At 34.3% G+C, this 16,642-nt stretch overlaps 1 protein-coding gene and 1 long non-coding RNA gene across 4 annotated transcripts in view; one reads left to right on the forward strand and one right to left on the reverse strand.

Annotated features, from left to right (window-relative positions):
• The window catches only part of LOC135329041 (uncharacterized), a 66,918-nt gene that overhangs the window by 28,884 nt on the left and 21,392 nt on the right, over positions 1–16,642 (forward strand). The gene's annotated exons all lie outside the window — the stretch shown is intronic.
• Positions 1–16,642, reverse strand: part of BTBD8 (BTB domain containing 8) — a 45,721-nt gene that overhangs the window by 23,107 nt on the left and 5,972 nt on the right. For 2 of the 3 annotated variants that reach the window (XM_064515920.1, XM_064515919.1), the window contains 7 exons: positions 9,369–9,637; positions 8,335–8,452; positions 5,132–5,221; positions 2,843–2,923; positions 1,751–1,847; positions 1,000–1,088; positions 668–770 (listed from right to left, as the gene is read on the reverse strand). In XM_064515920.1, the coding sequence (XP_064371990.1) occupies positions 668–770; positions 1,000–1,088; positions 1,751–1,847; positions 2,843–2,923; positions 5,132–5,221; positions 8,335–8,452; positions 9,369–9,637 (847 nt within the window). Of the gene's footprint in view, positions 1–667; positions 771–999; positions 1,089–1,750; positions 1,848–2,842; positions 2,924–5,131; positions 5,222–8,334; positions 8,453–9,368; positions 16,175–16,642 lie in introns of all 3 variants that reach the window. The other variant, XM_064515921.1, reaches the window with a different exon arrangement.

Here is a 16,642-nt window from a genome sequence, read left to right on the forward strand (position 1 = left end):
GACAGCAATCTTAAACACAAACACAATTCGGAAATACATAAGTTTAGGCAGATCTAAATTGAAACAATAAATATATGTCACAAAGAGTGAATGCTAAGCTTTGAAGGACCATTTCAACATTGTCATATGTGCAGTAGAAGATAATATGTATACTATACTGTTACTTTATTTTGAAAGACTAGCTTGCCTGTAAATAGATGGCTTCTGATCACTGATAGCCAGCAATCACCTGAAGTCTAGGGGGAAGAAAGAAGTACATTTCCAAATTAGAATATAGACTAAGAGGAAAAGGGAATCACAAATCCTGCATTTTGGCACCCTACCATCTAATGTAAGAACTGATAACAGCAATTTGCTGTTCCTCTGTGTCTGAGTAGATGATGCTGTGCTATGATGGCACAATTCTATTTCATAAACTTCTTTTGTATTATTATGCTGGACTTGTGCATGATTTTCATTAGACTATGTTCCATGAAGCATAGCAACTACAACTGCACATCAAAATCTGTTCTCAAAATTGTTATTTTAATGAGATATTTATATATTATAATTAATATACTACAAATTTATTACTGTATTTATTATCTCTTAAATTAATTTGCAGAGCTAAATAAGCAAAAATTTACATATTCATATTTTTACATGAAGCATACTATATACTACTTACCAAAGACTGAATCAACATAACAAGACAGTTGTTCTGAAGTTCAGCAGGTAAACTGGCAAAGCTTCTCTCTGACAAACACTTTGCAAAATGTTTTTGTACCCATCTGTTGGGGGGGAGTAAAGGGGGGAGGAAGAGAGTCTTTTTCAGGTAGGAAACAGATGAAACAATTTTCTATCTTCACTTGTTAACGTTAAGTGATCCCTATAAAATATTATGAGGAAAATTGTTTAAAATATGAAAATTTAATAAATTCAGTCTTTTGAAATAAATTAATTTCAACAGTGAACAGAGAAATGGAAAACATAAACCATAATTTATTTTATTTTACTTACTTCATGCAAGCAGCGTATAGGTTTTCCACTCCCAATGAATGAGCAATAGCCATGCATTCTAGTACAGGTTGCTGTTTTCCAGGAACAGGCTACAGTTGTTTGAAAATTATCACAATTATTGTACATTCTTACTTACACAAACTGTACAGAAGTACAAAATCTTCAGTTCAGTCAGAAGTACTGATAGCTACCACAGTATTTAAGTTTGTTTGCTTTTGTGCAGAACAGGGAAGTCATCTGCCTCCATACAGGTCAAAAATGTAGCATTCAGCCTAATCAGCCTAATGCAAGAAAATGCTCAACTTTAAATAGTTGTTTATTTTTAAACTCTTTTAAATTGAACAAAAGTATTTTTAAAATATATGCCCATGAAATCTGATATGCAAATATATAGTATTTCCATATTCCTACTCCAGTTAAGAACAAGTTACACATACACTGGAATATATTGTTATATTCCATGTAATTTAATACAAGTTCAATTGATGCAGTGGAATACTGCTTTTCATCAGGTGTGGATGACAGGTTTCTGTAAGTAAGTGGATGATACCACAGGCTTACTCTCATCAGCAATCTCAGTGAATTTAACAGATCTACATAGAAGAACAGGGTCTGCTGACTTAAGCTAACACCTTGGCCACACAGCAGTTAACTGTCTCATCAGTGTGATCTGTAAGTAATGGAATTGAAATTCTTCCCTTTGGCTTTGTGGCTGATGAAGTAGCATGAGAACTGACAGATCTAGACATACCTTTTGGAAAAAATTGCAGTAATCTCTTTTCAATATGTAGATAGCTACTTCTTTCAGTCCATCTAGCCCATACATATCTGCAATGCCCAATATGCGACTAAAGAGAAAGCAGTAACAAGAGGAATCAAAAAATAAATCACATTTTGATGTATTATTTTGCTTACAAGATAATTTACACACTAATTTCACCTCTCTGTTCAATCAGAAGTTTTTTGCAGGAAACTCATTGATAAACCAAGTGTGAAACTCTCCAAAGAATAATGTTCAAACGGGAACATGTATTAACCTAAAAATAACCTCCCCAACCACTGACTCCAGTCTATATAAAAGTAAGCCTCAACAACTGCTTGAAAAATTGCTTAGAAGACTCTTTGAGTTTCTCTTTATTTTAATGATAGCAAGTGAAAAAGATATTTGTACCAACAGTTTTGGCTTTTCGTAGTTCTTCTTTCCAAGGGTTACATTAAATGTTAGTGACGACATAGATTCTGAGAATTATATCCCTCACAAATACTAAAAAACCAAGCTATTAATTTTATATACTAATCAATACCATAGAATTATTTTCTGTGTCAATTACTGTTTTAAATGCTGACATTGGGGCGTATTATAAACAATACTATATTTTTATTTTAGATAAGCTTTGATGAAAATTTTCTAAAATTCAGAAATTGTAGAGTTTTAATATTTAGTGGCAAAGCTCAACAGCTGATACATGAATTATATCAGGGAGTAATTATAAAATTCAGAGTTTATTTCATTAGTTTAGAATTATGGTAGACTAGCAACTTAAAAATAGGATTAGAAACTATAGCAGAAAAAAAAAGTTAACAATTACATTGGTTGCTACTTTTCTCATATAATATTCCAAAAATTGCTGGCCGACCTTTTCCAGTAGCTGCTGAATAAACAAGATTTCTTCAACAGCTTTATTTTTAGAACTTCCTCAAGTATGCTTAGACATAATGATCACCGCATTTGACATCTTTGTCTTATTTATACTAGATGAAGAAGTTTTCTTTTGACTTTTAACTGAGAAAATACAGAATAGGCATAAACTGCATTTAAAAATAATTAAAAGTTGACATATACCCAACATCGACTTTGTCTGGAAAGTCCAGAATACCTCCATATATAAAATGCAAGATGACACTCATTTCTATATGGTTTATGCTGCAAAAAAAGAAAGAAAAACATCACTACAAATAAAGACATATCCAGAATAAAGGCTACCACTATTTTTAACCAAAGTAGTTGGTCAAAAGACTAATACATCATACAGCCATTCTGTGAATGGAAGGTAAATGACCTGATAAAAAATTTCCTGTCTCTGAGATTACTGCAATTTAAAATTATCTAAGGGATGGCATTGTGGGTTAACTTGGCTACTCAGCAGTCTTGGTGAAACTTTATAATACTTTAAATCTTTGAGATTAGTCATAAGCAGAATAGTACCATATACTAGTAAGATCTGTGATAATTGTTTAAACTCTAGATTATTTATTTTGATAATATGCAGAAAAGTTTTTTTTTAATCTTCTTGAGGCTCTTTACTAGTAATGACTCAATTGTTAAGTAACTGTATGTTTCAAACGCGTTCTGTTATTTTTAATTCTTGGTTTTAGGAATTACTTAATAAAAATACATTTAATAGTTTTATTACAGTGCTAAGGAGAAAAGTTGCATCTCAAGATATTTAGAAAAAGTCTTTATGGCTATATTCAGAAGAAATAAGGAGAAGAAACCTGAAAGCACTTCAGAGAGTTGCCATTTACATCTTTGCATTGTCCCAGCCCCATAATGGGGAAAGGCCCAGAATATGTATTTTTAAATGGTGGACACAATCTTCCTAACAGTACGTTGTTGTACTTTTGTATGTACATCTCAATGTGCAGTTTCCAGAACCTACAGATGCAGTGTACATTAGGGTAAGCTAGTTATGCAAATGGAGCTAAGACCCTTCAGAACATTAACCATGTTTAAGCAACAGACATTGATGACTAAAAACAAAAGAAAAAAATGGTTGCAACATGCTAAGCAGCAAAATCAACACAGTTGTCTCTCTATATATTAGTACACAGTGTAGCCATAAAATCAGCAAGGAGGAGTTTCCCTGCTGTCTTGACAGCTGTTATCTTATACAGAATTTTCATTATTTCAGAGTAAGCCATATGTACTTTATTTATAAGTGTTTAAAAAGACAGCATGAAAATCTGCACAAAGCAAAAAAATGAACTAGAAAAGGTACAATAAATTGAAATGATTCTTAATACTGAAAAATTATAAGACATTGGCATGACAATACACTCTTATAAAGATTAAGTACTTCTCAAGAGAAAGCCTTTACTGAAAATAAAGTCTAAAATTTCTTTGATAGAAATTAACAAATAAGAAAATGAGTTTCAGGGAGAGAAATGTAAATACCAGAGTAACTGTTGACCGACAACCTGTAAAACATTCGCTACATATAGCATATCAGCTAAGCAATCATTTACATTTGAAGTGTATTGTTTTTACCAGCATTAAAAAATAAGCAAATCAACAAAAAGCCTTCCTGATTCTGCAGTAATATTATTACACAGACAGAAGATTAAAATGATAAAAATACAAGAAAGAACCACTTGGCCAAGCAATTTTATGTTAAAAGAAAGCAAGTATATTTTGCAGCACTGTAAGGTACACAGTTCTTTCTGAAGAAAGCTGAATCTGCCAACACCACACAAACTAAAAAAGCTAACATGCAGAAGTATTAGTTTGCTTTTCAAGGAAATTGGAAATATTTTAACTGATTTGGGGATATTGGAAAGAACTAAATAGTTCCCCAGTTTATCCACAAAGTCTTAAGTATGCATCCTACACTGACAGCTCAGTTATTTTCAGCACTTGCACAGAAAGTCATTAGAAACAAGCATGCTAGTCAAAAGTGTCTTAGTGTATGATGCTGAAATATCATTATTTAACACTATTTATGAAATGTAATTGTCTTATCATAAATAGGATACATTTATTTTACAAATAGCTATGAAAATAAATTAGACTGTCCAGTCATTTCTGGTACTTTTCATGATGTGTGATATGAGGCAAATAAGAGAGAAGGGCAAAATAGGCTGTGAATACTAAAACATGCTCTACAAAAAAGGTTAATACCCTCTTTTTGAGAAAAAACCCTTCTTTCCTGTACCATCTGACAATTTTAACAGATACATTTCAAACAGTGTTTTGCACTGAAGTCAAAATGTTATTGAGGAAATACATCACACCGAAAAAAAGTCAAGGCACATTAATCTCCAGTGCTGTATATGCAGCACAGTTGCTGCATATTTGCAGTGATTTTAAATTGCCTACCTTTGCTCCCACATGACTTGCAAAGACAACACTTACCCTTGAAGAGTGATGTGCTCTTGGGAGCTTTCAGCCCAACTTCCACTCAGCATAGCAGCAAAGTAACTAGATCTGGCACATAAAATGGCCCTGAGAGAGAAAAAGTAAACATTATTCCACTAGATACAAATAATTATTATGAAACTCTTTGGTAACATTGACTTAAATCTTTGCCCTTTATGTATTAAGGTGTCATCGCATACTGCATGCCTTTTCTTCCAGTATGTCTGGAATTTCAAAACATGCTAAAGGAAAAAGAAAAATTGGCACTCTGAATTTCTCACTTAAAGCTTGCTTCTAGTATGACTTTAACGTTCACGCAGAAGAAACCTATTGCCACAAGCATTCTCTTTTTACATAATATGAAATTGCAAATTTATTTCTTCTGCTTTATTTACAAAACAACAGCATATAACCTTGCTTATACAGCACCATTTTAGCCAAATAATTATAACCTGCATCGCTGTCTCAAATTCCATTTGTACTAAAAAAAAATGTCAATTTATTAAAATGAAGAGGTAAGTATAAAACAACTGCCATTCCAGATCAGCTGCTCGCCTAACCAGCACATGCTAAAGGTCAAACAAACTTGATGCTAACATAATCCAACAATATGATTTGTGATTCCAGCACTATTCGAGAAGAGCTATCAATTACTTCCATTTAGACTATTACGCTGTATTTCTATAATCAAAAGGCATAACAGGATATAAAGAGGCTAATCTGATTTACTACTTCTTCCATGAAAGACAATAAAGAAACGCCAAGCCAGGAGTTTATCTAGTTCAACATCTCTACCAACGTTAGATTCTCAGAGAGAAGACCTTTGCAACAGGAGCTTCTTTTCTTAAGGTAGAAATGGAAGGGCAAAAAGGAAGAGGATGGTGAATGAAAACTGCTTTTGATTTTAACCTTCCAGATTTACCCCAGTTATAGTGTCAGCCTTTATACATTTTATGTGGCCTATTTTAGCTGTAGATGATATTCTCATACATACAAGTTTTTCTGACACTTACTAAGCTTCTGATTATTTATAAAATTACTTTGTTATTTATTTTCTGTAGCAGAAAAATCAAAGTGTTCTTAAAAAAACTGCATGAGAATACTTTCTTTTACATGTTTTGTATATGTTGGCTCCCAAAATATTTCAGAGCACTCTCATTTTTGTGTAGGAAGAAGAAGAATGTTATTTACCCTCTCTTTTCCATTCAGTATATACTCTGGAATCTCTCATAGCTCTCCCTTTCTTCTTCAAAAGTCTCGATACTTCAAATTTGAAACTTCTCACACATTCCTCCAATGATTCAGCCAGCAGTAATTAAGCTTGTACAGAATGCTTCACATCTAATTTAAGTATGTCCATGCTTAAATGAGTATTACATCACAGCTTTGAGTATGTGAAATTCTGAATTTACACACACACTCACTTTCCTGTTCTTACAAAATATAGTGATATAGTATCATGAAGATGTGAAATATAGTATCTCCGATATTATCAGTCTCTTCCAAATAAATTTTGGTAATGAACAGGGTTAGATCAACTACAAGGCTAAGCACAGTTGAAGTAGATATTTCAAGAATTCATTTTAAATTAAGAGGGCTACTCATACTATTGACAAGTATGTATTACTTAAACATGCAACAGTGATAAAATAATAATTTATAAAATACATGGACATACCAAATGCATTTGAAGCCTGAAGTAAATTTATCTGTACTTTCCTATTGTCATGATTTGTACCACAAGTTTTTTACTGAACAAGTTATGTTGCTAAGTACAGAACTCTTTAGAGACTAGAGCAAAGCACTGGTGAGACATAACTTTGCAACTCTCTCATATCACTCCTCCTTACTTTACAAAGTCTCTTAGAAGTTTATAGGACTTCCTGAAAAAAATTAAGGACTACTGAGATAAGCGGTGTGTGTTTACATGCATGCATGCATTACTGTCTCCAGTCTGAGAACTTCCAAAAAACCCTCTCAAAATAAATCATCACACGAGTGCTTTCACCACAATTATACTGAAAGTTGGCTTTCCTTTACTGACTCCTACTGTTCACAGGATGTGGTCCTGAAACAATCAAGTCCTGCACCTGTTTCAGAACATCCTTGTCTTCTCTATGATTTGCTGCCATGTTTTTTATTCTGACTAGACTAGATACATTGCTCCAGGCAGTAAGTGGCCTAAACTGAAGAAACTAATTGAATATTTTTGTGGAGTTTCTTTTTAAATTGAAGTATTTGCTTCTCAAAACTGTGGAGCTGGGAACATGCCTTCTTATAGTGTAGACCAGAGGGAAAAGTGCCATGTCTAACTACACTCCACTTTGGGAATTCTGCATATATCCTAATCTTATTATTAAAAAGAAAAACAGACTCACCATTATAATCACTATGTTCCTATATCTTCTGTAAGGAGATATATAATGTAATTAATATAACTCCCCATGGATTTGCATTGAGAAAGCACTGAAAATAATGGGTTTTTTTTGATCAGCTCTCTCAGTTTTATAAATATACACAATATGAACAAAATATAAGCTCTCCAGTTTGCTATTTCAAATATCAACATCAGAGCAGACTGATAACAAACATTCAAGTAAGAAGAAAAGGATATTGCTCCTTTAATTGGCTTTCTTAGCTAGAAATCATGATTTTTATATGGTGTGGAACTTTAGGTCTAATAAAGACTGCTGCTCTCTGAAGACAGAACAATCTTTACATCTGCTTGACTGAAGTAATCAAAGTAAAATCAGATTTTGTGTGCACAGGTTCTGAAGAGCAGAAAAAAATATTTCAACTCCGGAATATTTCTACATATATAGTAATTTTATTAGGAAATAATAGGTATATGTTTAATTATAATTTTTTTTCTTCAGAGAGCACAGATCATTTTAAAAAGGTTAGCAAAGAAAACCTACAGTGTTCATACACAAGTTTATGCTAATCATATGAGTATACAAAAACAATCTTAAAATTACTAAAAACTTGATTGCTTTCAGCATTTTCAGCATAATCGCAGCTAACAGATTTTTATTAGTAGCAAAGTATGTCCACCTCTGGCATAAAACCTGAAAAAATAAAACAGTTCACACCTAGAGAACATCATCAGCAATAATTTACTAGATAAATGGCACCAGCAGTGTTTTATTTTAAAAGGATGTCTGTTGAAATACTTGATGCTAAATACTTAAGGTATGTACCTGTGAGCTTGAAACTCTTTGCCTTCTATGCAAATAGTAATATCTGCACAACAACACTTCTTGTAGAGCATCATTAAGTCTTCTCCTAATACAGATGCAGCTTCTAGCTTGGAATTACCTGCAGATGGCAGGGGAAATAGTTATTCTGAGTTCTTCCAGTGAAGACTAGACTATTGTCAGGGTACAAATAATTTAAAATATTTGAAAAGAAGAATCTGCCATCATAAAAAATTCTAACATGGCATATTCAAACGAGAACTTTTCTTGAAAGGCTTTTCAGACCCAGCAATGGGTAAATGCATTCTACTTGTCATTTTGAACTGAGATATTGGAAATTTGACCAATGCTTCACATTTGATAACAATGGAAGAGGAGTGCTACAGAAATTCTTTTACAAGATTATGCAGTCAGTTCATTTTTCTACACAGATATGCTACCTCTCAGTTCAAGAAAGGTAGACTGAAGAAATTTAGGGTCATGTAGTGCTACCAACTTCTGCTTGAACCAGTATGTTGCTTCATCCTACCTTTTTGTATATCTTACTGACAGCTGTGGCAGCCAACACCTCTGGTGTACATGCAATTATACATTGCCTAATGTTCCTTATCTTATTCACAGCTGTAGTAGGGAAGATTCTGAATGATTTTGAAAGATTCCAAAATCCTCAAAAAACAGTGGAGCTAGTATAATTTTGCTAGGAAAGGAAAAAAATGGAGAAATTACATACTATGGAAGTCCCATACTCTCAGGACTCAAGTGTGCTGAATTACAAAGAAAAGACTGGATGCAGTGCAGATGTACATGCCCAGTGTCTGACGTGCTGTCAGGTTTCCCCTGGTCTGGGAACTGTTCCAGCCAAACTTCTATAGCAATTCATTTTTTCAAGGTGTGAAAGAATGAAGTGGACCATAGTAATGAATATCCATATTAGCTGTGATACAATAGCTATAACCTTTTCCCATGTTTTTACATCAATAGCAGTTTTGGGATAATTAGTTAAAAAAAAATCAAAACAAATAGAATTCCAAACCCACCTGCCATAGCTTTCTTGCTTTCTGCATCAACTCCTGGAATTTGTTCTTCAATACAAGGTGAACAAGCAACTTCTTTTGGCATAGCTCCACTTAGAGAATTCTGCTTAATAGTTGTTGTTTTTTCATCTCCAAGACAATTTACATTTGTTATCTGAGTGTTCTGAAGAGTAGCAATCTCGTTTTCTTGTATTAATTTGGGTCCCAGTACTTTTTTCATCATTGCTAGTTCTTCAGCTTCTTTAAGATTTATATCAGATGAATATACAAGCCTAGAAGATGACACTAAGTTTACTCCTGTAGTTTTTAATTGACCAAAACAAAAGATCCAGCTCAAAATGACAACATATTTTTTGTTTAACAAGGTTCATGAACAGAAAACAACAGCTGGACTGTACAGTGATGACAGAGCTTAATAATAATAATAATAAAATTCTTTAAAGAGTGTCTCTGTGTCTCTGTGAAAGCAAACAAGAAATATTTCTGTAATCATTCAAAAAGCAGCACTAGCATATTCTAACAAATAAAATTTATTATCAGGTTGCAAGGAACAAAGTTTCCCTCTCTCACTTAACTTTTTTTATTTAATAAAATTTTTGTCTGCTCTGTATTGCCCATCTGTTATAAACATCTACTGGCAACAGCAGAATCAAACCCTTTGTTTTGTTAACAACAGCTCACTGATTTATAAATCTTAGTATGACCAAGAAAAAGCATTTGATTGTCTTTTAATATCATCATCAAATTTACAAAAACAAATTGTAAAAAGCTTCTAACATCAAAATTACAAATACAGAGCCGTAGGAAAATTTTGAGATTTAAATTTCAATTTCAAAAGAAATTAAATGCTTGAAAGCATGAAAATTTGCAGTCAAGATTACCCAAAAGCTTTCATTTTCTCCATTTAGTAATTCCAGCTTCCCACTTTCCCATCTGTTTCACCAGCTTATTTTTGGATCAAGATCTGGAAAGGCTAACAAAGCCCGCAGTCTGCGACTGCAGAGATCTCATATTTACAGAAAGATACTGCACTTCAGCAACTTAATGGAGCCTTAAAAAGTGATTGTGAATGCATAACACGTTTAATCAGTGGTTTCATACCAGACAGATGAAGTTAAAATTTAACAGAAGAGCTACAGTTACTCTGAATTTAGCAGACATATACTTACACATTTGTATTTAGTCACTTATTCCATGGCAAAGAGGATTTATTGTTAAGACTGGGGACACAGTAACTTGAACATGCTATTTGAACATTGTCCTCTAAAGGGACAGAGAAAAGATACAAAGAAGTAACCTTCCTTCTTCCATCCTGTATTTAAAGGATTGAGTTAGGTAGGTTTCTTTTGTGTAATGTGATAAGGGTCCTCACCAACAGATGAATTACAAGAAGCTGTGAGGATGCTTGAGGAAGTGGGAGTTTTGATACTTTGCTAGATTTAGAAAGCAAGGGCCAGGAATATGTGTAAATAGGAGGAATGAAATTTCACGTTGAAATAGTAAGGTTGGTGTCCCTGCTACCCTTTACATAGATTTTTGAGACTGTTGTACATAAATGTGCTTGTAAAACTTCTAACCTGTGAACTTGGCCTGATCCTCTATTGCGTTCCCGATTTACAGTGCTTTACAACCCAACATAAGCATAGCATGAGACATCAGAGAAAGACAAGTAATAACTAGCCAGACTACCAAGAACAGGACAACAGGTTGCCTGCTGGAGCAGAGATGCTGCAATTCTTTAGAAAATTTAAGACTATGACTTCCACACTTTCCCACTTGACTATGTTTCTCAGTGCTTACCATCTGTATTTTACAGTTCTATTGCAGTAGGACTCAGGAGCAGAAATTCGGAGGAGAACTCCAAATAACCTAGAATTCTCAGAATTCCAAGGAATTAGCTAAAGTTTAGTTTTCTGCATCTTCAGGTTGGTTGTCTGTGTTAGATCCTCCAGGAAACATCCCTTAGTCACATGCCACTTACAGCCATGACTTGACAAAAAACCCCATCATTCCAACTTTCTCCCTGCATTTTTAGCAGATGTAAACAAATGCTACAGTTAAAGCAGCAATAAACTGGTAACATACACTGAATGTGACAAACTGCAGGAAGGTTCCTAGTATGGGTTTATTGAAAGTAAACTGCCATTCTTAATATGTTAGGTTAAATTTACATTGGGACTTTATTTATTTATCTTTTCTTTGTTTGGGATCTGTGGCATATTCAACATGTAAAGACAGTACAAATTGACTTTGTACTTTGAGGAAGAAGAATGAGAATTAAATACACTGCTTTGCCAAAAAATCATGATTTTAGCATTACTGCTTTCTCACTGCCAGTAACTGAAAAACACATTCATAAGGAATCTGATAGTCTAGGCAATGAGACAACAGTCTTTTGGGAATCCTCAGTCTTTCAGACGATCTACTAAGGAAGTTCAGGAACGCAATTCTACTGTCACTAGGCTTAAGTCAATAAAAGTGGCACCATTACCAAAACTAGAAAGTTTGTAGGGATCTGCAAATAAATCAAAATGACATGCTGCTAAACCACAACAAAGTAATTTGTTTTTAGACCTGAAAAGCTACTCCACTCAAAATATGTTTTTCCTTTAAAGAGACATGGAATGGGGTTAATTTTAAAAATCTTGTCACAATACTGGCTTAATTACTTTCAAAAGCTCAGCAAAATATCTGTGTATCACATGACAGCCCTGCTTCATACAGACTGTAAATTCACTACTTTTTAAGTCTGATGGAGCATATACATTATTCTACTTCACAGACACCAATAATGTTTTAGCACATCTTTTAGAAATGTTCATTATCTCAGTTAAATCCCTTTAACTGTTCTTTCCAGGAGGGAAGATTCTGCAGTTTTTTAAAATCCATTACAGAAAACATTGCTTTGCAAACATCCTTTATTTTAGGGACTCATTTTTAAAGGCAGAATGAAGTTTTCTAGACCATCTTCTACAGAGTATTAAACTAGTATCAAAATAGTATCAAAACAGAAATGCCTTTCTGTTTAAGTAAAGGCTACGGACAGCAAAAGGCATAGCCTGGATCTTGGAGCTCTAATGTTTTCATGATATTATAAATCCATCTCTTTAAAACACAGTTGTAAGAAACCAGGACCCCTGATGCAGAATTACCATGCAAAAACAGCTTTTACCGTTCCAGACCGCCTGGAGTAGTCATCATTCTTAGTGACATCTTGGTTTAGTATAAGAGATTATGTTTCTATAAAGGTGTAAATTTCTTCTATAAATCAGGAGCAGATATTAAGGAAGTCTTTGAACTTGACCAGCTTTGAACTAAGTATTTACAGGAAAGCAGTTTCCAGTGTCATCTAAACAAACTAGGAAGACATAAAACAGTGTTTCAGTTCTTTCAACATACCTATCTAATGAAGATCAGGAAACTGGACTAGATGATACTCACTGTGATCAGCTTCACAGAAAGTATAATTAGTATTATTTCATTTGTGTAGCAGCACACAGTCTACACAGACATCTCAAAATGCACTCTGAAGAAAAGCAGGTACTTTGCAGGTAGCTTGCAAAATACTAGGAAAACATAAAATAGCCCATCCCAGGTTATTTTGGTGTATTAAGTGATTTCATTCACAGTTTCATTTTTGAAAGATAACCTGAAATTAAGCTCTCATTCCACGTCACTTAGGCTAAGTTCTCAAAAATCTCTCTTTAAGGCCTCTCTATTACTATCAATTGTAGATGCATGAATTCACATGGTTTTGAAAACCATACAGTCTCATCAGAAGCACAGTCATCCAATTCTGTTCTCAAAACAACGAAAGAGTCAGAAATATTGATTAGAAACAAATAAGGCTTATTTATGCCTTATATTATGTATGTTTTATACCCATTAAAAAAAAAACAAACACGATCACAAAAAATCCTAGGATAATATTTGAATTGAAACAGAGTTCTGAGTTATGGCCCACTTCTATTAGTCATCTAAGTTAAAAGGTGTTTCCTTACTGTGGGCCACATCCACTGTTGGCAAGATTGACAAGATCTCGAACAGAAATGTCGTAAAACACTAGCACAGAGAGAACGCAGAAGAGCAAGGGAGGTGAAAAGGCAGGCTTTATTTTAATGAGATACTGTATCTAAAGGTATGAGGAACGTATTTTTGATGTCATTTCCAGAAACACCTACAGTCTCTGAAATTAACACTGTTGCCACCAAGCTTTACTGAAAGCTGTTAGGACAGCCAGTTCTATTGTCCCAAAGTAACTGTGAGCCTGGATGAAAGAACACTAGATTTAAGCGTTAACCAACTCTAAAAAAACCTCTACCACTTAGGCATCTGCCTTTTAAATCCTCCCTACAGAAGATCTGACTTGCTGTCAGAGTTGAGAATTCTTCACCGAGAGTCCACATGGCGGAAACTGTTACCTGTCTTCAACTTATACATACACATGCCTTTCCTGCCAAGGGCTTTCAGAAATCCATACAAGCACTCTATTCGTCAGTGGTACTACAGAAATGCTTTTGAGTTCTTCTACACTCACTGTTTAAACAGTACGTGTCTTGTGCATGTGTTGTGTATGTGCCCAGATTCACACAGAACATTATAGTAAAGAGATTACAAACCAGGTTTGAACAAGAGACTTTGATGCCAGGAGAGAGTTTTCTTCTATCTTAAATCCAGCCAGCAACACAAACTAAATGTTAATTCAAAAGTTTTTCATCATCATAAACACTATAGATAGCATGAAGCTGCCAGTACAGAAGTCTGCCATGTATGAAAAGGGGAGTTTCTGTTGTCTGACAGTGCATCAGTTTATATGTCCTGGAAAAAAATGAACTTTAGAATGGAGGGACAAGTACAGATTCCCAGAACAGGTAGCATACAGTAATAAAATAAATGGACACAGACAAAACATACATCCTATTTTTTAATTACAAGTTGTACAAGTGTTGTGGATTGTTTTCAATAGGGACTTTGTATAGCACATATCAAAAAAGTAGTAACTAAATCAGCACTGAAATACCTTCTCTACATGTGTTAAAATACCATGATACCGTTTTAGTAAAACAGTAAAACTGTGTTACCACAATAAAATGCCAAAATAAAAACAAGATCTATTATTAACTTTTGCTAATAATTAACACTGAAGATATAGAAAGTCTATGAACTCCTGCCCACCATTTAAATGTACTGAAGTCCTTAGCAAACCCAACTGTAGCAAATACTTTTGTGTGCCATATTTAACCTTGGTGAACTTGCTATATTTCAGCAACACACCTATAGCAGTGAATCTTTGTTAGCACAAGTTAGGCATGTTACACATGCAACCCTAACCCACCAGAATCACTTAAGATCCTTCCATTTCCCTTCAGATTTGCTAAAAGAGCCACCTGCTTGATTTTTGTAGCTAAGATGGTTGCTTTAACATAATTGATTTCTTGAGAGGAATATTTCAGTAAATTTCTTCTCATGAGATGCAACATCAGCTGCTTCACTGCCTCACACAGATGCCGATTCAATTTTCAAAGTCCTCATGAAAGCTATTCATTTCAGCAGAAGAAGAATCCAGCCCTTAGGCAATCACTGTTCCAGTGAAAGGTTTCTGCCTTTTTCTCATAAATCTGATTTGCTTTCTGCTTTTTTTTTTGGCATAAATCCATGGCGTTGAGACACAATGTTTTCCTAAGCAAGAGATTAATATCACACAAATACTGAACATACTGCTACTTGACAGTTCAGCTTCTCAACTGTCCCTATGAAATTGAGATTACATATAAACATGGATCAAAAATAATAATAATAATAATAAAATCTAAGAAGAGAAAAGAAAAGTTCCTTTTTTCTGTGTATGTGGAAAGGAGATAAAATTGTCAGTTGTGACTGTTTGGCATGTGTTTGGAGCCTGTTTTCACCAAAAGAAAGTAGTCATCATGACGCTTTTTCCTTACGGGATATGGCTTAAAATCTGAACTACAAGCTTCAAGTAGCATCTTACTTATTCCCTCTCTCCCACCTTCCTCACTCAGTGAGGTCTGATTATGCTTAGTGTCTAACTTAGCTCATGTTTGCAGCAACACCAGACTAATGTGGCGCTGTACTAAAAGTCAGATGAGAATATGGTCTTATCAGCAAAATTCTATTAAGTTAGAACAGCTTGGCTAATCAGAAGAAAATATCCCTTAATCCCTCCACTTGGGAAATATACTTTGGTTTACAATCATTTGTTTCAAAGTTTCTCAGTCTTCTCTGTTCACTGAAAATAAGCCTTTATGGAGCATTTTAATTTCCACAATCCAGCATTTATAGTTTCACAAAGTTTAAAGCAGTTAAATCAAACATCCTCTACTCCCCATATTTATAATGCAGTGTTTGTTAACTCCTTTTGCTCTGGGATGGATGACTTTTTTCTCCAAGTTGTTACTCAAAACAAGTTATGCATAGGATCATCTCATTTGTATTTTTCACCGGATATGAACACAGCTATTGGCATTTTCAGAATTCCACATTATTGACTACATGTCATTTTTCTCCTTCTGAAATAGTTCCTGAGAGTTAAGTGTATATAAAAGATAGCTATTACTACTATTTATGATGGAACAGAATGCTCAAATATTAGCAAGTCTAGAGACAAAAAGAGAAGACATTAGTATGCCATTTATAAATCTGTTGTTCATCTGTGTCTTGAAGTTTGCTTCCCCCCTCCTCCATCTTAACAAGATGACAGTGGAACTGGAAGAAGTCAGAAGAACGGCAACAAAGATGTGTAATAGTTTCCATTCAAAAAGTGGCTAAGTAAGCCGGAACTCATCAGTCTGGAAGAGACGCAAATGAAAGAGAAAGGATATGCTAGACATTTGTAAAATGAGTGTCATGAAGAGAATGGACAGGGAATAATCACTCATTCTCTCTTCCAAATACAAGAACATCAAATGAAAACATCAAATGAAGGGCATGAAACTTCAAATGAAACAGTAGCAGTCACATTCAAACAAAAGGGGAGGTTTGTTATGCAGGAGATAGCTGAGCTGTGGTCTCCTTACCAAACTTTTAGAATTTGCAGCATCTTTCACAATGGTTTGGGCTAGACCAGATAGTCATAGAAGTCAAATCCACAGCTCAGGAAGTCCAAATGGAAAAAGGACTGAAATCTGGGAGGATAATAAGGGGAAGTATCATATATGCTTTCCCTGTTCTTATATCCCTTGTTAGGTATCTACTTTTGACCACTTCCTGAAGAAAGATGTGGATCCTAGTTGGAACCATAGTTTGCATTAATACAA

This window comes from Dromaius novaehollandiae, chromosome 8 (assembly GCF_036370855.1).
Source record: "Dromaius novaehollandiae isolate bDroNov1 chromosome 8, bDroNov1.hap1, whole genome shotgun sequence".
In the NCBI taxonomy this organism is placed as follows: domain Eukaryota; kingdom Metazoa; phylum Chordata; class Aves; order Casuariiformes; family Dromaiidae; genus Dromaius; species Dromaius novaehollandiae.